The sequence below is a fragment of the Caloenas nicobarica genome, chromosome 3, assembly GCF_036013445.1.
Source record: "Caloenas nicobarica isolate bCalNic1 chromosome 3, bCalNic1.hap1, whole genome shotgun sequence".
NCBI lineage: Eukaryota > Metazoa > Chordata > Aves > Columbiformes > Columbidae > Caloenas > Caloenas nicobarica.
In genome coordinates, this window is record NC_088247.1 from 31,074,939 (window position 1) to 31,096,630 (window position 21,692).

The following is a 21,692-nucleotide window of genomic DNA, read 5'->3' on the forward strand; positions in this document are numbered from 1 at the left end:
CACTTCAATTATTAGTGTCTATTTTAAAATTTTCCGGTACTCTTTTTAAAATATTGGGATTTTTGTCTTTCTCCTTTTGAATACTGAAGCTTTTTGGCCAGTGAAATTGTTATGCCATTTGCCAGTTATATGGTCAAGGAAAACTATCTTAAATTACAGATGTTCTGATGATTTGTTGCCTTCTGATATAGAATATCCCTTCCCAAGCTGATTGGAAATAAACTATGAAATACAATTATTCCACAGTCCTCCCACTTGAAAGCCCTGTCCAAAACCCAGTGTATATACACACGAGCTCAAGTACATTTTATTTCCAAGTTCTATGAGGGGGAGCTGGAGTTCACATTTGAATCTCTAAGCTAGATCAGAGGCGGCTGATAGGAGCTATATTTCATTTGTAGCAGATCCCTGCAGGAGCTCTGTGTAGAATAATGCTGCATGACATCTTAAGATCGCTGTGAATCTTTGAATCAGACCAGAGCCTTCAGGAGAACTAAGACTCAGAAAACACAAAAGCCAGGCTTACTTTCTCATCCCATAGCGATAATTTTTTATTATCATTACCAGTGTTTAAGAGAAATGAGGGTGGCCTGTTGTCCTTAACCCTCAGTCAATATTTTCTGGAATCAAAACATTATCTTGCTACCTATTTCAATAAAATGGGATTCCAAGAAGAAATTAAAGTTTGTTAAAATCACAAAATAGTCTTCTGTTGCTCATGAATTCTTGTGGTAACAGGAACTGAGCATGTTTGACAGTTTTTCAGTATAATGTATTTCACCTAAGAGTGCAAAAATGTTAGCTGTAACACTCATTCAAACAAAGTAATACTAGCCTTCAGAGTGAATCTCCACAAAGTGAAAAGGAAGATTTAATGAGAATGTTATTAGTCATCCCACACAAAAACTTCAAAAGCCTCAAGGAACAGAACTTATAAAGAAAGTGCCATGTATAAGCCATGGCTTTGAAATGAACAGTTGAATCTACATTTGCAGTAAAGAAATTCAATACAAATAGAAGAAAGTATGACAACCAGTGTTTTTCATCCTGCATAGCTTCAGCAAACTCAGAAAAAAGAGTTAAATCATTCTGCAGCACCCAGAAGCACTTGAGACAAGGGGATGGTCAGGCTGCCATAGCAAAACAGGCTGCATTTTTTCTGGTATTTGATTTCTGTATTGTTGATTCCGACCCCCCAGTAAATGATGCTCTGAAATTAGAGTGCTGGAAGCTGCGACAAAAGGATGTGGCCATTCATCTGTTCACAAACTAGTAAAATTCTTGATGGTGCAGTCCAGAGATTTAAGTCATTATATTCAAGCATTCCAGCACTGAGTATAAGGTGCAGATTTACATGGGGTTGAATTACATACTTACTTCAACTCCTTGCAAAATGAACAGGGATAGTAACTTAACAATGGGACACACAGCTGCCTGCTTTCTGGCTAGGATCAAGAAAGGCATCCATAAGAAGTGCCAAAGTCAGTCAAACACAACATATAATTTCTTCCTAAAAACTGAGTGTGCCCATAGGAAACAGTTTGAGAACCCGACACACTTTAATTGAGACACATAAAAAGATTTTAGCCACACGCAGCCTAGGACAAAAGATAAAGTGTAGACGTGACCATCATAAGGTAGCAAATGAATTCAGGCAGGATACAGCAGACAGGTCAGTTCTTTCCTCAGCCCAAGGGCTTCCCCCAACAAACCACATCCTGGGCAGTTCTCTAAACTCAGAACTAAAGCACAACTGATCAGGGCTGAAGGGAAAAGCACTTTCTGCCCTTCCTGTTGGCAGTAAGACACCACGCAGCAAAATATGAGATACAGAAAGCTAAAAACAAACAAACAGCAAAATCCCTATAGATTCTTGTAGCCTCATCCCAGAGGGGTTCAGAACCCGTCAAACACCAACTGTTTCACCCCACAGCTGAAACAGCCAAGGGATGTTTTACTGCCAGCACAAGTTGTATCTCATAGTCATCGCACAGTATGTTCAATCGCCAGTCAGGTCAGTATGTTTGCACCAACACCAGACCCTTAAGGTCTTTGACAGTTATCAAACCTCTCAGGAATTAACAACTTGTATCATTGAGTCCAAAGACAAAGGACGCAAATAGATTACTTTTCCAGCTTGGATCTGGAGTGCCTTTCAGAAGTACAGTTCTTGATCATTTCACTTAACCTTGCTCGGGTTCACACTGAAGAGCAGTCTTAGTGGGCACAAACCGGGATTTTTTTGAATGAAAAAAAAAAACCCAGAAGATGCACATCCAGAGTGAACCTCATGAACTCTAACCACAAATGGTCTGCAGGACTACATGCATTTTGGAAAGGTTTGAAGTAGTTCTGGTCACAGAATCACAGAATGTTAGGGATTGGAAGGGACCTCGAAAGATCGTCTAGTCCAATCCCCCTGCCGGAGCAGGAACACCCAGATGAGGTTACACAGGAAGGCGTCCAGGCGGGTCTGAATGTCTCCAGAGAAGGAAACTTCACAACCTCCCTGGGCAGCGTGTTCCAATGACCAGAACTACTTCAAATAAACCTTTCCAAAATGTATGTAGTATGGACACAAGGGTCTTCACACGAAGTGATTTGTTCAGCAGATCTACTTTTAATTGAATCACAGTATCCACTAATGTAGGCAGTCAAAAGAGAGGGACTCAGTCTTTTGATTCATAAATAAAGAATGAAACAGAGTTAGTTTTGCTATAGAAGCATCTGATCCAACTCTTTCAACTGAGTTCAATGAAAGTTACATTGGAACTGAAACTTAAGGGATGTGTTTATGAATCTTGAAGGGAATTTGATGCTGCCAGGAATTAGGAAGAAAATATAGTCAAATTTGAATTGAGGCCACTTCTTAGACTTCCTTTGAAGCTTCACTTTAGCCATTCAGAACTAAACCCACAAATTGTTTAATGGTAGTAATGCCTTATTTTTTAGGTAATTAGGTACTTAGAGGAATCTTCAACCCCTTACAAAATGCCCATGATCTCCATAAAAAACACGCACAGAAATGGGCACAAGTGTGTGATATTCACAGGCAACAATGAGCTGCACATAACTAACATAGATGGCAAATAAGGAGAAAAGACCCATACAAGTATTCATTAGTGTACTGAGCCTGCCTGGGATGGAGTTACCTTCTTTCACAGCAGACAGTATAATGCTGTGTTTTGGATTTGTGGCTCAAACAGTACCCCAGTGTTTTGGGTATTGCTGATCAGTGCTTGTACACCATCAAGGCCTCTGTTTCTCTTGCTGGTCCCCAGAGAGTAGGCCAGGGGTGGGTAAAAATTTGGGATGGGACACAGCCAGGACATCTGACCTGGATTGACCAAAGGGGTATCCCATACCATATGCCATTGTGCTCAACAACAAAAACTTCGGGATAGGAGGAGGCAGGGAATATGTTCACAGTTATGGCATTTGTCTTCCCAAGTAACCATGATGCATGATGGTCTGCTTTCCAGGAAGCAGCTGAACATCTGTCTGCTGTAATAATAAATAAATAAATTCCTTATTTCAGTTTGCTTGGGTGCACAGATTTGTTTCACCTATTAAACTATCTTTATTTCAAGCCACAAGTTTTCTTGGTTTTGCTCTTCTGATTCTCTCTCCCAACCCATCACAGGAGGACGAGGGGAGTAAGCGAGCAACTAACTGCATGCATGCTTGGTTGCCGGACATGGTCAACCCACTACAGCTAGGCTAGAAAGAATGATATTCACTGTAAGTGGCCAAGGGCACTACTAAAATAGTCAAGTGTAAAACCCTACTTTAGTACCTATTTATTTTAATAGAGTAGAACAACTTCAGATAGCAGAGGATGAAACTCTGGCTAAGACCATCACCAGCCTGAAAGGATAGAACACAATTAGGATATCCAAGGACAAGGCTGTAGTTTAAATAAGATCAAAAGGAAATCCAAAACCAAATATTTCCAGTGAGGACTTCACCTACTGTCATACCCAACCCACATCACCACATGTCTCTTCTTCCAATTACTGTTACTCATGTTTAAACAGCAGATGAGGTTATAACAACACTCACCTGTCTCGGCCATAAACCAACAAAATACCATACAGTTACACTGGGCTGACATTGAGTCCAAGCCAATAAAACCAGGGGAGATTAAGAGAAGGAAACAAAAAACAACAACAAAAAACCCCCGCTTTAGAGCACCAAACCAGGCAGATGAGATGAAGACTTTTTTTTTTTAATACCTACTGAAATATTCTGAAGTGCTCAACCTACTGATAATTTAGTAGCCAGACATCTGTTGTGGAAAACAGTACAAAAGAACACAGATTCTTCATCAATGTCTTAGAGTAAAAAATAGCAGACCATTTCTTGGAGAAAAAAAAATTTCTTCCTATAGTTGATTCACATAAATTGGAAAAAAGTTATTTGAAAAAGTGACAGTAGGAGGAAAACTTGCACAGATGTGATAATGGAATGATACTTTTAATGCATCTTCAGTTAAGAAAATAAGGAGGAGCACAGATTTTAAGAATGTACTCTTCAAAACAAATTTGCTGGCTAGGACAGCCAGAAAACAAGGATAACACTGTGGGGGGCGGGGCAGTGCGGATAAGGGGAGAGATTTTTCCAGTTCTCAAAGAATGATAGTAAGAGCACAGAGAAAAAGAATCCTTTAGCACAAAAAGTACAGGAACTCATGAGCTGTTCAGCAGCTTAAAATTTGAAAAAGCAGCACATGAAATGAAAATGGGTTCAAATTACTAAGTGTAGGAGTGTCAGATGAGAAAGTTCGGGGCAAAATGAGATAGACGTTGTTCCCTGTTAATAATCACAAAGAATTTTCCTACATATGACAGTCACAAGAGGAAGAGCAAAGAAAGTGAAAAAACAAATAAGGCAAGAATTCTGGCTGGAAACAGAGAGAAAAGGCAAGACCCCAACGAACCACTGGATGTTGAGAAGGTGTGTAGTGATGCTTTCAAAAGCATTTGCCATATTTATCTCTTTCTCTGAGCTTTCCAGATCCTGGACTACACAGATGTTTGGTCTGACCCACTCTAGCTATTCTTGTGTGCTTGTACATTAGAACTGATGAAAATCAGGGCTACAAATAGAAAAAATTCCAGAAAAGCTGGAAAAAGTCATTATCTGGCTTTCATAGAGGTATTTCAAGTAGTCAAAAAAATCATAAAATAGCTTGAATTCAATTCCTATGAAAAGACTGGAACATACAAGCAAGCTTATTTGTAAGTCATGCACAGACAGCTAGACAAATGTCAAGAATAAGTCATCATATCAGTTCCATTTTCTTCTACCACCGCTTTCTACGCTTTTGTTTACATTTTCTTCTACAGATAACATTTTCTTGCTATCCTTAACTGAACAGCTCTTTTTATCAGTGCCCCAATGAGAAGACAGGAACACAAGTGCTCTGTAACAGGGGATGGGGAGAGAGACAGAAGGTATACCACTCAACAGCAACATATCACATTTTGGTTTTCTTTATTCGCTTAACATTCAGAAATTCTGTCCCAGATCAGGCTGTTTCCATTAGTGACTTCGTGTCACTAAAACTGATTTACAGATTTTCAGATATCTATTTTTTTGTCCCAATATATCTTCATTGCTCAGCAGTCACCAGCAGTGGATATTCAGCCTTGGTCTTCCCTCTTAAAGAGATAACTCTTGAAGTCAGTTGTATTTTTTTATCTGCTCCTTGACAATATTTGAAAGAAATGTGAATTACTTGTTGTACAAACCACTATAATGGCAAATTAATTTCAGATGGACCACTTCTTAGTGTGAATTCAGTCTCCAGAATACCCATAACCTGGAACACCTGTAATGACTTTAAATCAATATGGACATACCACCATGCTATAAAACATACTTTGCTACCCCCACTTCCAATCTCCTCACTGATTCTCACCTGTGGGAAGTAACAGACAGACTACCAGGTGGAGCCTTAAGATTGTTGAGCAGAACAAGAATTTCACAGTCCTTGCAAGTCAGTTACTCATTTATATGCTCCCATCAATTTGTTAAGGGACTAAAAAAATAATAGCCACAAGCTCTACTTGTTTAGCTTGTACTGTAGAGTAATTTCCAGAGCCTTTTCTAAACTAGAACTGGTAGCTGCTTGTTCTTCATATTGGCTCTCTGCCTGATCACATTACCCATTCCTGTCATTTTCAGAGGATTTTAAATTTTATTATTTTATTTTATAATGCTTGCACTCTTCCCCAAACTTAAACTATTTGCAAGTTTATTAATTCTACCCTCCGTTCCATCATCCAGATTCATCCACAATGTTGCTATTGTGTAACAGTGCATGTGGGACAGATGGCAATACCCAACTTGACACACTTCCCTAGTTTATTAATGATCAGTCAATATCTGCTGAGTCCAGTTCTCCAATGACTTTTGCATTTACCCAGTAGTAGGTTTCCTGAGATTGCTTATCAGAACTGTCAAAATGCTTTCTAAAGCCAGAACTTTTTTGTCTGCCACCATACCCTTTTCAGGGTAGCAAATTGATTTCAGTATATCTCTACCAATTATTAGGTATCTGCTGGCAGGCTTCCAGGTACTTACCAATTATTCAACTATTTTTCTTGGAAGCTGACTGGGCTAGACTTTTCTGACTACTACTTTCAGCTTGCCACGTGAAAGAAATACTAGACTTGCCTTCAGTTTTTGATATTTTTTTTCTCTCCAGTGTTCTGACACATCACTGCTGAATTCCCCAAAATTACTGAAAGGGCCTGACATATCAGCTTTTTTTTTTTTTGGGGGGGGGGGGGCAGGCAGGGGGTTGAGGGGGGAAGGAGGGGGAGGCAGGAAGAAGGGAGAGCGTTTTGTGTTTTATCTTAGGATAAAGTTCAACAGGCATAACGCATCCTAGTGTATCTTACTGAAATACCCTCTTAATCTGTTCCATCTTTATTGAAAGATATGTTTCGCCCTTTCAACACTGGATTAAATCTTCCAGCCAGCACAGGAGTCAGCCACGTGACCCTTTCAGTGAAGACTGGCACAACAAAAATGTAGTAAATCTTCTGATGGTCTTAGCAATGCATGTTGAGACTCTGAGTCACAGAGGAGCCCTTCTCCATTTTCTATTGATGTTGATAGGATTACCTTTTCTGCAATTACAGCATTTCCCTTCCACCTTTGTCTCAAAGATGATCCCAGGCTCCTCCTTGGGGCATGAAGTTCAGCTCAACTTACTCCATATCTGGCTGTAAGCTCACCTGCTCAAGCACTGCAAATTAACTTGATTGCTAAGGAACCAGCAGATGATGATGACCTGGCCCATGTCTGTCAGACAAGCTCCCTGTGGACCCTCAAAGAGCAAGCGTGCACTGCAATGCCCCAGCACAGTCCAAGAACTCTTTTGTGGTGACGTAACAAAAAGTTTGGCTTCTCTCCCTGTGGGTGATAGCGCTTCCCTAGTCCACACAAGTCTGTTGCTCTTTGGATACCTGAGCCCTGTGCAAGGGCACCGCTAAGGCGCAGAGATCTCCTGCACCTTTGTGAGAAAAATGTCACATTATTGACTTGCCATCTAGAGCACATTTAATTCAAGTCATGGTACTGCAAAACACTCCAGAAAGACTTATTAATTATTAGGAAAAAAAAGACAGTATATACTGCTAGTTTGGAAGTAATGATTAAGTAAGATTAGGGCATGATAAGAGACAGAGGTAGAAAAAAAAAAAAAAACAAACAGGGATGAGAAAAAGGAGGAGTCCTCAGTGACCAGACTTCCCTAGGCCACAGCTCCACAGCAGCCTAGAACTAATCAAAAAGGTCTCCCTTACCTGGATAAGTGTCCTCCAGAGTGGCTAAGAGAGCATCATATCCACCTTCATATCTGAGCCTGCAGCCCTGACAGGGCTTTTCCTCATCTCTGGTAGCGCACGTTAGTTCTCACAGCCATCATCCTGGAGTCTTCCAAGGATGGACAATCTTTCTTCCAGAGACTTCTGATGTGATCCTATGTGCAACCTGCTGGCTGTCCTGAGTAGGGCAGTCAGGATACTTCCCCAGCTCATTCCTCCCACCCCAATAAGGCTGTTCGCCACCCTGCTTTGTACCTCCTAGTCTCTATTTTTGCTATTACCATAGAAAATTGAATCAGGTCACAAAGATTAAGCACTAGATGCAGCAGGAACACACAGAGAGGGGCAGGAGAAGAGACTGGAATTGCCCCTTTTAGCAGCAAGCTGTAAAGCAGTTCAGCATGACTCAGTTTCACCCTCATCCTATTCCTTCCTCACCAAAGGGACAACGTGATTGTGCTTCATTCAAATGGGCAGTGTTTCATTTCCGTAGATATATATTTCTGTATCTCTCTGGTAAAAAAAAAAAGTTATTCAGGAGTGAGAAAAACTCCCTGTTTTCAAGAACTTTCACTTTTGATAGCTCCAAGTATGCTTAAACACAAAGTAATTTACGCTAAACTTTATATGCTACATCAAACCATACATTAATAAAATGTTACAGAATTGTCCACATAATGACAATCACACTTAACATTCCTATCTCTGGGGCAAGATGAGCCATAATAAAAGTCATTTTACTACACTTCAGGGCAACAGTTTCCACCCCAGGAACTTTTCAAAATCAAACTAAGAACTAATCATATGAACATAATGAGTCATATTGTTTGCATCTTTTACTAGCTCTTGAGAGAATAACACAATGGCAGAGAAACAACTAGAAGTGCTTTAAGGATAGTTAAAAACTGGATATGGCTTGCTGGGGCCGGGAAACTCCAGAGATATCTGCCAGCTCCCTCACTGGAGCACATCACATAGTTGGGTTTTTTCTTCATACTGATGAGAGCCACTGTAGATGACTAGAGAGCAAGATTCTCTTCAGAACAGCAGGAACAAGGAGAGCTAGCTGAATCTATTACAGTATGCAGAACAGCTCTCATCCAGCATGCAATTTAATAGTGAAGTCCAATATGTAAAATTTTATAACTGCAATTGCTCACCCAGGAGCATTGCAGATTCGGGAGTACTGGTATATTTCAAAAAAATAATGACGCTGTATGAGCTGTGATAAAATGTAAGGGAAATAAAAAAGTACATCTGCCAACTAGCAGCATAATCTTTGCAGTTATGGAGTGGAAGATTTGCAAAAGAATCACCAAGAACAGTTTTGGGAAGAGTCCAAACAATACACCCATGTCAGAGAGTAACAATGGGGCAGTAGGTACCTTGAGAGCATGTAGATTTTTATCTGTGAGAGGGTCATGACTTAGATGAACTACTTGAGGATAATTTTTTGCAACATTATAGTACAAAATGGGTGGATTCCTCAAAGCGATTTGAGATCATTTTCCCACAGGACCAGATGACAATCCCGAAAAGGCACTTAAAAAAAAAGAGTTGAAACACAAAGGCAAAGCCTAAAGAATTGTCCTTGGGGAACAATGAGTTGAGTCCTATGTTTAACTTAGGATGAACAGGTAAATCTACAGAAGGCCCTTCAGAAACAGATAGAGTAAGATTAAAAGTAACACTATCAGGAACAATGGGCTAGCATTTTTATGAGATGAGCTCTTCAGTTGACAACATCCCCATCATATCAGACAACTCAGAGTCACTGCTACAAAGATTTGTTCAGGCACTAACCTAAAATAGGATACTATTATGGAAACAATTCTATTTAGAGTACATTCCCTAAGACAGAAATTCACATACGCAAAGAGCAGCCCTTCCCCACATTACTCATCCAGCCCAATCACAGATTTGCCAAGTCTGAATGACGTACTTATCACTGTGTCTTTGGCAGGGGACCTGGGAGCCTTACTGGGAACTGTGAAAAGACATCCAGCAAGCCTGTCAAAACAGGGACTGTTCACACATAGCTAAGAGGATAAGACAGAACCACCCTCACATGACTTCTGCAGTTGCACTGGAAATCCATGGAAACAGTTGAACAGCATTAGAATAGCTCCTTGCTCCACTGTAGGAGAACAGCAGCTTCTCAGGATGCTGATCTTTAACTTTTTCCGAAGAAAAAGTAGACACGCTTCATCTCCAAAAGAAGGCAGCATTCCTGTTGGTGGCAGGTAGCAGTTTCTACTGCTACCACTTATATCTGGCACCATTTGTCTGCTCAGCAAGTCTTGCACATCAATGCTGGTTCCACACACACAAGTAGCACTGGTTCCACAGCTTGATAAATCCTTTGCTCAGCAGGGCATATAGCAGGATGAGGGATGAATGAGTGCTCTTTTCCTCGATTATGTTACCATGCAGCTTTTTTCAAGCCTGGACAACCCATCCAGCTACTCTTAGAATACCTCCAAGATCACAAAAATTATAATTTGTTGCTAGCAAGGCACACCACCCTCTAGTCAGACCACCACCACCACTCTTGGCTTGTGGACACACCACAGAGCAATTGGCTAAGGCAGCTAGTTCTTCTGTTTTTCTCTTTTTGATGTCAACAGATGTTTGGAAGTCTGCAATGTATCAGGTATAACAGCAGGGTTATAGAGTTCTGCCACAGAGCATGGTGATGAGGATTCTTTTCCACATGTGAACCCAATTCAAATGTTCCATTCAAATTGAAGGTAGTGTCATGATCTACCAGTACTGAGCAGGTATTGTAGCCAGCTGGTTGACTGCATGAAGTGGGTAGTTCCAGCTGTACTTCAAACAGTACAAATCAGATATTAAGCACATCTGCAAAGCAGGACATCTCTGAACATAAAAGGAACATTAATTACAGATACCTAGGAAGCTGGTAGCCAAATCACGCACTAGTAGTTTTTTTAAAAATACCTAGGATTAGACTGTTGAAAATTAGATAGCTCAGGATATATAGATAGGACTTGCTCAGGCTAAACTCTGCCCACATCTTTTAATCAATCTTCACCAAGAATGCAAAACAATTCAAGTGCCTGGTCTACAAATGTAGGTTCAGCCTCTGTCCAGCTTGCACCAAATGTACATCTCTCATCTATGGAAGTCGCAAAGCTACCTTCCCCAAAAGGCAGTAGAGCTCTTGAGTTCTAACTGGAGAGCAAGATTCTACAAAGACAATCACAGAATGTTTTGTGCTGGAAAAGTCCCTTAAAGGTCATCTAGGCCAACCCCTCTGCAATGAGCGGGGACATCTTAAACTAGATTAAGCTGCTCACTGCCCCATACAACTTGACCTGAATGTTTCCAGGGACAGGGCATCTACCACCTCTCTGAGCAACCTGTTCCAGTGTTTCACTACCCTCATGGTAAAAAAAATTTTAATATCTAGTCTGAATCTTCCTTCTTTTAGTTTAAAACCATTGTCCTATTGCTACAGGCCCTACTAAAACACCTCTTCCCACCTTTTTCATAAGCCCTCTAATATAGAGAGGCTGCAATAAGGTTTCCCCAGAGCCTTTTCTTCCCCAGGCAGAACAAACCCAACTCTCTCAGCCTGTCCTCATAGCAGAGCTGTTCCAGCCTTCTGATCGTTTTTGTGGCCTCCTCTGGCCCCTCTCCAACAGCTCTATGACCTTCCTGTACTGAGGGCTCCAGAGCTGGACACAGGATTCCAGGTGGGGTCTCACTAGAGTGGAGTAGAGGGACTGAATCCCTCCCTTGACCTGCTGGCCATGCTCCTTTTGATGCAGCCCAGGATACAGTTGGCTTTCTTGGCTGTGAGCACAAAATGCTGGCTCAAATCCCATTTTTCACCAACCAGTACCCCCAAGCCCTTTTCCACAGGGCTGCTCTTAATCCCTTCATCCCCCAGCCTGTCTTGGTACCATCTGTTGCCCTGACCCAGGTGCAGGAATTTGCACTTGGCCTTGTTGAACCTCATCAAGGTTCACATGGGCCCACTTCTCAAGCTTGTCCAGGTCCCTTCCCTCAGGCCTGTCAACAGCACCACTCAGCTTAGTGTCATCTGCAGAGTTGCAGAGGGTGCACTTGATCCCACTGTATGTCATTGATGAGGATATTAAGCAGTACTGGCCCCAGTATGGACCCCTGAGAGACACCGCGTATCACTGGTGTCCATCCAGACATTGTGCCATCAACCACTACTCTCTGGATGTGACCATCCAGCCAATTCCTCATCTACCAAACAGTCCACCATCAAATCCATACCTCTCCAATTTGGAGAGCGGGATGTCATGGGGGACCAAGTCAAAGGCTTCACAGAAGTCCAGAGAGATGACATCTGTAGCACTTTTATTTCCACGGATGTAGCAGAGATATCTGATTCCCTGTCAGCAATGAAAACCTCTTTATAGATCAAAACTTAGGAACCTACCGACCACACTTAGGTCCTGTGCACCTGGAACTGGCAAGCTCCTTTCTTAGCCACCTAATTTTTCATACACCATCCTGCAGCAATGAGAATTAGCCTAGAGTGAAGCAGTATCTAACTTTCAGATACCAGATTGTCTAAAATTTAGATAGTGATAAGCTCTACATTGCAGGCTGTACATTCTTCTGTGGATCTAGCACATGGAAGAGACTTTTCTCTCAAGTTTTTCATGTCTATGAAAAATTGCTTCTTCACACACACACACTTTTCCTAGACATGTCAGCACCTTGCAGTATATTGCCAGGTAGCATCTGGACAGGCTTTAAATAGCACAGGGCTAGGAGTCGCATAGTAAAAATAGCAGCTACAAAACAAAAAGTTCTCTCCATCATTAAGTCCCCTAGTTTCATGCACGAAGCTAGTTCAGGGAAGATGCAATCCAGCTTCTGACAGTACCCTTCTGCCCTCTGTCAGAATCGGGGTTAAGTCTGAAAATTGTTCTACAACAGTTGCGTTAGTCAAGTATTAATTTTTCAGCAATGTATTTGCACATACAGAAAAAACTGCTGAAATGTTAAACTCCATTCATTAAAAGGATATTTTAAATTACTTCATGACCTGGGAAGGAAAACAGTTTGTTTTTCTTAAGTATTTCAACCACAAAGCAGCATATTCCACTTCACCTGGGACCTGAACTCCCAGAAATTTTCAGTGTGAGCTGCACCCCTCATGTTTGAAAATCCTACCCCAAAATAATCCTGTTATCAGTGTCTGCACAACATATTTTTCTAGTCAGTGATACTAATAATTTTATCATTATTGCTTTGAGATCAATTTCTGAAGGAAAAAAAAGTACCTGCTTCACAGTTGCAAAAATGAGGATTCCTCTGAAGTTCATGTCTTGTAATTGTGGTTTGGGGTTTTTTATTTCCCCCCTATGCAATAGAAAGAGATCTCCATTGTTACGAACTTAACTTCCAGGTTCAAATAAGAAGCTGTTCTACATTTAGAACTATGCACCTCAAAACAAAAACCAATTTTCTTTATAACAAATGTAAAGTTTTTTTTCACTGACCCATTGCAAAAGAATATTCTGTGAAAATCAGATACATCAGCCATCAGCAGCTTGAACTTTGCTATTTGGAAAGGATGTAAAGTTAGCAGGCAGCAATGATTCAGATTTGCATTGTTCTAACTTAGAAGTCAAGAAGACCAAGTACCACTCAGAAGTTTAGGACCTAAGTGATATCTTTAAATTACACATGAAGTGTCAGAACTAAACATTTCAGTCCCAGGACTTTCCTCCAAGTGCTTTTTAGAGTAATAAGTTCCTAAGTTGAAAGTTTTGGTGTTTTGTGGGGGTTTTTTTGAGGGGTGGGGGATATCAGATATTCACAGTATTATTATACTGGGACCAGTATTATTCAATATATTCATCAACGACTTGGATGAGGGAATTGAGTGTACTATCAGCAAGTTTGCTGATGACACCAAGCTGGGAGGAGTGGCTGACATGCCAGAAGGCTGTGCTGCCATCCAGCGAGATCTGAACAGGCTAGAGAGTTGGGCGGGGAAAAACTTAATGAAATATAACAAGGGAAAATGTAGTCTTGCGTCTGGGCAGGAACAACCCCAGGTTCCAGTATAGGTTGGGGAATGACCTATTAGAGAGCAGTGTAGGGGAAAGGGACCTGGGGGTCCTGGTGGACAGCAGGATGACCATGAGCCAGCACTGTGCCCTTGTGGCCAAGAAGGCCAATGGCATCCTGGGGTGTGTTAGAAGAGAGGTGGTTAGTAGGTCAAGAGAGGTTCTCCTTCCCCTCTACTCTGCCCTGGTGAGACCTCATCTGGAATATTGTGTCCAGTTCTGGGCCCCTCAGTTCAAGAAGGACAGGGAACTGCTGGAGACAGTCCAGCGCAGGGCCACAAAGATGATGAAGGGAGTGGAGCATCTCCCTTATGAGGAAAGGCTGAGGGAGCTGGGTCTCTTTAGCTTGGAGAAGAGGAGACTGAGGGGTGACCTCATTAATGTTTATAAATATATAAAGGGTGGGTGTCACGAGGATGGAGCCAGGCTCTTCTCGGTGACAACCAACAGTAAGACAAGGGGTAATGGGTTCAAGCTGGAACACAAGAGGTTCCACTTAAATTTGAGACGAAACTTCTTCTCAGTCAGGGTGACCGAACCCTGGAACAGGCTGCTCAGAGAGGTTGTGGAGTCTCCTTCTCTGGAGACATTCAAAACCCGCCTGGACGCCTTCCTGTGTAACCTCACCTAGGTGTTCCTGCTCTGGCAGGGGGATTGGACTGGATGGTCTTTTGAGGTCTATTCCAATCCCTAACATTCTGTGATTCTGTGAAAAGTCCTTCTTGCTGTCCTGCCTCTGAAGTACTCTCAGTTGAAGTGATACACTTAACACACATGGGAGAATTTTCAGACTCTCTATAGGTCACAGTAACATCATGCTTAAGCAGCCTAGCAGAGGTGTTATTAAATCAATCTATATTTTACTTCCTCACAGGATTCTGGTGAAAAGCCCCACATTCAGACTTGACTTTCAGTAGGAACGACGTGCATATTCAGCTTCATGTTTGCTTTGAATGTTCTTACAGTTGCTACCTTCATGCAAGATATTAGGATTCTCACAGTAAAGATTCTGACATCATTCTTCAAAATTGCTCAAAAAAACCCCTAAAGTTGTATGCTTTACAGGCAGCCTGCATATTTTCTCTGGGGGAAAAGACAGGTATGTCTACAACAAGCAAAATTAAGAATCAACACTAAGCAGCTGTTTTAGGGGAAGGCTCCACATCCTTCCAGATGGTAAATACAGGAGGATCAGGAAACTTAGCAGATTTGTGTGACTTAACTCTAAGAACAGCCCTCCAGAAACCAAAATTCTTCTGTCTGACCCTCTAAATATATCACTCTCTTCCTAAAGGTGAATCTGGAAGAAAGCTACAAATAGGCTTAAATCATCTGTTTATTTCAATGAACTAATCCTCTTTATAGGTATAAATTTGATTGAAGTGCTATCACTCATGCAATCTCTCTGAATAGGAAGATGTTAAAATTAGTCCAACTTCCAGATAATTTTTTTTAACTACCACACTTTATTAAAGCTGGTCAAGAAGATCGCAATTTCCAATTCAATTATCCAGAATTGGCAAGAGTCTTAATTCAGATGCAGAATTTTTTAAAATTTAGACTACTAAAAAAAGTTATCTTAACCGAACCAAACCAAGGCTTTCATTTCTTTCAAGTATAGTCAAAATGCACATTTACAGGAAAAAGTGATTGTCAGTTTCATTTCTTTGCTTTATCTGCAAAAAAGCTGACTTGACAGAAGGTTTCAAGAGAACACATCTACACTAACATAAGATGCATTATCAATATGAACTACAATCTTCAACCTAAGAGCATGAAAAACATTACAGCTGGAGTATTTCAAATTACTTTAGACAATTTTAGAAAGGGATGAATCTTTTTTCCTTTGCTTAATCTCACAAGCCATGCTTTACTTCCCTATCTGTACCCAGAACTGTTTCAGTGCTGTCAGAAAGGGTTGACTGTCTACTTAGAGACAAGTTACCTTCTACACTTCATCCGTTTTCTTAAACACTTCAACTGTAACTCTGCCCTGCACACCAGCAGTTACCAGTATTTCTGGATAAACCGCATAAGTTTTTCCAAGGGGGTAATGGTTTTCAAAATGCTGTTAAAGGCCACTGTCCACTTTGGGAACGTGTGTTGAGAAAGTCAAACAACAAAACAGCTATGAAGCCAAGAAATACAGTTTCTAAGCAGCAGAAGACATCTGAAGAGTTATGTCTAAACAGATCATTCAGAAGCAAAACATGAACATTGAAAGGGTTCACTAGTTTTTAGCTTAAAATTGTCACATTATCTGATCTACACAGCATTACTCCAGTACAGGTACCCTCTACCTATAAGTAGACAACTGTTTTCAGTGCAAAATCAAGTCCCCCCTGAAATCTTTTCCTTAAGTCAAAACTGAAAATACAAAAAAGTAGCAGATGTTTCTTTGCACTCTTCACCAGGAAAGGCTTTTAACTCCCAAGAATCAGCAGGCAATCTGCAGCATATTGTCAGCTTTCAGCTAAGAAACAAAACAGACTGTTACAGGCTTTATCGTATTCATGATTTGTAACTCCAGATAAGCTACCAATCACTATAGAACAAGCAGCAAGATGAGGACCCATTTGGCATGTTACTGCTGAATTCTATTACACATATTCCTGGTGACCACGGTTGATCTGTCAGCAAGATTTAAGGCTCACCAGTTTCTACATGTTCATGAGCCTCCACCACAGTAGAAGCTGACTAGAAAAGTACAACAAAACCAACAAAAATCTAACTTAAGCCAGGTCTGGCAATAGCACTACATCTATTCAGAAGTTTCGGAAGCTCACACTAGAGATGGATTTAGAATATCATTCATATAATCAAAGCAGTAAAACTATGCTGATGCCTTTTTAAGTGACTTCAGTCCAGAAAATTGAAATATTTGAAGACTCAGTTGAAGATATTAGATGTTTGCTTACAAGGTAGAACACTATATTACAACATGACTGGAAAGTGCAAGTTTGCCCCAAAACCTGTAGAAAACTCTGGACTATCATTTCATAGCCAACAGCTAAATGAGTGAACTCTTTCAGTCATACCACAAGTGCTGCCACAGCAGGGATAACTTTGTGGAAGAAAAGTAATTAATTGGTTTACTTGCAAGTATTTTATTGAAGAGAGCACAAGAGACAACTACAAAATAATATACTGGAAATTCTGTTTCTTAAAGTTCTGCAAGTATTGATCAAAACCAAAGACTGTAAGCTAGGGCTAGCTTAAATTTCACCGCTGGTTTTGCTTTACTGGGTGATACTGGGTGTATAAATCCAGTTGGTGAGTTCATCACACAAACTTCAAAAACACCTAGTTCATTTTAAAGGCACAGTAGTTAAAAGTGTCAAGTCTCCATCACACGAAGCGTTCAATAGACATGAATTCTTGAGTGTATATTCATTACAATTACATTAGTGCATCCAAAAATCTTTTAAAACCTTGTCAGTCAAATGGTTCATTGAACTCCTGAGAAACTTTAGTCAGGATGTGGCAGGTGAAGAATAACTCTGATTATAAATGCTGACAGTTATTTACTGCTTATGTGACAGTGGATGACAGCAAGTGTCTGAAACAACTTTTGAGCTCTCATGCAGAAGCTTTCTTCTTGCTAGCTGCAACTAGCAATGGGCTGGTTGTAAAGCTGGTTAACAACTGGATTTTAAAAAGTGGTACTTACTGAATCCTCCAATAAAAGAGAGAAGAGAAAAAGCCACCAATTCAAAGGCAGATCATTGTATTTCTGAATATAGACCATTTGGACAGGAAACAGGACTTGACTGGGAAGAACCTGGAAATGAAAAGTCTGGAAACAGGGGAGATCTAAACCAACATTTACCTAGAGACTGGCCAGGCATCTTGGCCAGTGACCCTTATGCCTGCATGCAACAGCAGCTACATGGCATGAAACCAACACCTGCCTGCCAATCTTCCTCACACAAGCAAGAATCTCCCCAGCAAAAAGTTAAAGATAAAATGGATACAACTCTTCAAAATTGGGTATTGCAACGCATTCTTACACCCAGACAGATTAACAAACAAATCTGTACATAATGCAGACAAAGAAGGAAGTGATAATTATCACTAGTTAAAGGTGAAGATGAAATATGAACAAAACCCACAAAAAAGGAGAACATCTGAGCAGGTAACTTTATTTAAATTAGCTCATGTAAGTTTTCCACCAGGGCATCCACAAAAAAGTATACTCTAACTTCTTGATGTCCCCTGGATGCGGCTTCCAGTCAACATCAGGTTCTACCTTCTGTTTGAGTTACTTGAACTCCTTATAAATAATTACTTGCAAGTTTCCCCAGTGGTCATATTTAAATAGTGTTTAGCTAATTCTAGTCAAAGCAAGCTCAGACTGCCTGGTCAAGTTTCTGTACCTACCATCAGTGTTTGAATATATTTGTCCTTTCAAATGTCTCATTGGTAGCAAACAGATGGATTGCTATTAGTTGAGCAGACTTGACTGCATATTAGCAGCTTATGATCAAGCTACAACAGAGATTCTTCCAGATTGCCACATAAACACGCATATTAGTGGAGCGGTTGGCACAGAAGGCTGGTTAAAACACTTTAGTTTTGTTTGTTCCTGTAAGAGTCTAAATATCGGTTCCCTGTGTTCATGCACTAACTAAGCAACTCACTTAAGTTCTCCTGAAATACTGTAACTAAATTAAAATCTAGAAGTTCCTTAGAGCTCGCTGTTCTGAAATACTGCAGGAAGAGGAAGACTGGTTTTGAAGTAACTAAAACCTGCCAGTTTTAGGAGTTTGCAGACATGTAAGCAGAACATTAATAATTCTGCTAAATTTCAATAATTATTCAACAATTACTCTTACTAGAAGATTACCTAAGTCACATTTCCATGTGCTTGCATGGACTATGATTTCCCTCAGGTAGCATTAGAAGTTTAAAAACCTGTAAACATTTTCTCTTTCAGAGACATAGATATTTGGATATCTGAAAATATTTTTCAGTCTTAGAAATAGAACTCAGTAACTACATAGCTAAAATAACATTGCAAGGACAACATGAATGACAAAAATATTTATGAACTCTATTTATATAAACATATTGACTTGTAAACAAGTTGACAACATTTAAATATTGAAAGAAAACTTCAAACAAGACAATTTGCATTAGAGAAAAATAAGTTAAAAATTCATCACATCTTAATTATTCTGTTGATTATTACTAAGTCAGGCACCTGGCAGTTTCACAACTGAGCTGTACTAAAACACTGCAACAATGCTGAATATGGTCATTTACACTAATTATTTCCTTTGATAGAGCAAAAGCCACCTCATAGTTACCCAAGGATTCCCATGGTAACTCAGTGGGGATAACAGTAAGAAAATGACTTCACAGACCAGGAACTCACCACTCAAGTACATGTTTTTGGCATACTTTAAGGACAGTCTCTTTTTAACTGTAGTTTTATAAAGGAAATCCAGAAATGCCAGCAAAACTAATGCAAAAGTTCAGTCGCATCCTTCTGAAAGTGTAAACCTCATCCAAATCTTTCTAGCAGTGTTTGCACCAGCTGTTTTGCTGGATTTTAGTGAGTTTTATTTATGAGCTTGAATAAAAAAGTCCTACAAGTTAGGCATGAAAGTATTTAAGAAAACCTAAGTTAACTGAAAAGCATCATGAAATTGTTACAGTAATTCATTAAATTATACATCAGAAAGTTACATACACATTTAATGATAATCCAATTTTTTAATATATTATCCACAGCCAGCTTCAATATTTGTTCTGATATAACAGTGATACTCAAAAAGTGATACTCAGTTTTTTACCCCTTTAGGCGAGTACACTTATTTCCTCTATTTTTACAGGTGCAAGGACGCTTATTTGGATACAACTTCCACATGGTTATGACTTTCAACATAACTTTAAACTACGTTTTTCATCTTGAAGGCAAAAGGCTATCAATGGTAATAAACAGACAGTTCATCATCACTCATGTCTGAATCATCTTCATCCACTTCACCTTCAATGACTGATTTCTTGCCTTTGCAGCATGAAACAATTAATCCAATTAAAAAGACCTGCAAATTTAAAATAAGTAGTAAAAGTTACTGTTATTCAAGTAAAGAGCATACAAGGGCAAAATATATATAAAACTAAATGGCAGTGCAGTGATGCAAATGATTCAATGACAACTACTGTAAATTAGCCAACTTGATTCAGCTATCTCTTAATCAAAGTACTTACTGCAATGAATGCCCAGTTCCCAAAGTAATAGGCAGCACTGAAGAACCAAAATTTATGAAGAAAGAGGTACGTCCGAGTAACAATACACTGATCTAAAAGGAAAGCAAATAGTACTGATTAACACAGAATAAAAAACAGCTGATTCCAATTTATAAGATAATTCAGTAGTTTTGGAGAGTATTCAGCTCTGAAGTAGAATTATACTCCATTAAATCAAATTTATTCTCCTCTACCAAGAAGGTATACAACAGGAATATTTGTTTTCATGGGTGAGTAAATATGCACACAGGTAACACTAAGCTAAGGGTTACACAGATAACCCCATTACTATCGGGTACAGTTTCTCCTAGAGATGTGTCAATTATTGGCTATTCTGACAGATCCTAGTTACTTCCATTTTTAGATGAACTGCAGGCATAAGGAGATCAAAAAGCAGCTTCTGTACTAAAAACCACATTTCAGTTCTTGGAAAAAAATGTGTCTCTACCAGGATTGCTTAAGTTTTGTAAAAATCAAAGTCAAGTACAACACTGAATCGTGTACGCAAGAAAAAAAAAACAATCTTCACCATATACTAGACTCATTGTGACCCAGATAGCAGAGGGCTTTTTTGTACCCAAGATCTGACAGCACTGGTTAAATCATACTACTTCTCTAACACAGCCACGTCTAAAAATATTACTTAAGTATTCATCTCCGTTACAAAGTGGTAGACTGTAGCAGAATTAAGAATCAAATTGTCAAGGCATTTTTAAGGTAGTAGACAGGCTTGTATGGGACCCGGAGGCTGTAACAAGCAGGAGGTCCTGCCAGAGGGCAGCCAGGAAGACATACAAACCAGCTGCCAAATCTCTCCAGCGCAAGGAGGGGTGTGTGGAGCTCATGCTAAGGTATAACGTGATCTCCTGTTTTTCTCATTTACTGTGCTTCAAGCCCCACCTAAAGCCCATTTCAGAGTAGAAACTGGTATCTAAACAAGGTGAACACTATAAAAAGTAAGCAACCCAGAATTTGCCTGTTCTCCTCTCAGTTGTGACCCCAGGTTTGGAAATAACCCCTAGGTACAGATTTCCCACCTCTTAAAGCTGCAAGTGATATGCTGCTTAGATAGTGTAACTTCTGGCATGCCATCTAACAAGCCAGCAAGCTGACAACCACCACTTTCTGAAGGTATTTTATTCAAACATTCATTTTCACATTAGATAACAAACTGCTTTAACTATACCACATACTCCCTGTTTCCTGGGGAGAGAAGAATACAGAGTTAAGGTCAGGTCTTTTTCAGGAAGGTCTGCTGTTTGACCTTGCCAAGATGACCTCCCCAAGCCAAATCCCTACACTGTCTGGAATGATTATATCTAAATAGAGAAACAACTCCACTCCTTCAGCAGTTCTCCAATGACTAGATAAAACTTACATAATAACTTAGAATACTAAGTTAAATACTACTTTATGCAGCAGACTGACTTCTGGAATCTATTACACAGTATCAGCAGACAAAAAAACCCCTGGGATTTCACAACTCCTAAACACAAGGGATATAACACAGAAATAG

At 40.0% G+C, this 21,692-nt stretch overlaps 1 protein-coding gene across 1 annotated transcript in view; it reads right to left on the bottom strand.

The window, feature by feature from the left end:
- Positions 1-19,052: 19,052 nt before the first annotated feature.
- The window catches only part of LMBRD1 (LMBR1 domain containing 1), a 76,609-nt gene continuing 73,969 nt past the window's right edge, over positions 19,053-21,692 (bottom strand). Inside the window, exons 15-16 of the mRNA XM_065631839.1 lie at positions 20,138-20,229; positions 19,053-19,971 (exon numbers count right to left, since the gene is read on the bottom strand). Of these exons, the coding sequence (XP_065487911.1) occupies positions 19,852-19,971; positions 20,138-20,229 (212 nt within the window). The 3' untranslated portion in view covers positions 19,053-19,851. The remainder of the gene's footprint in view (positions 19,972-20,137; positions 20,230-21,692) is intronic.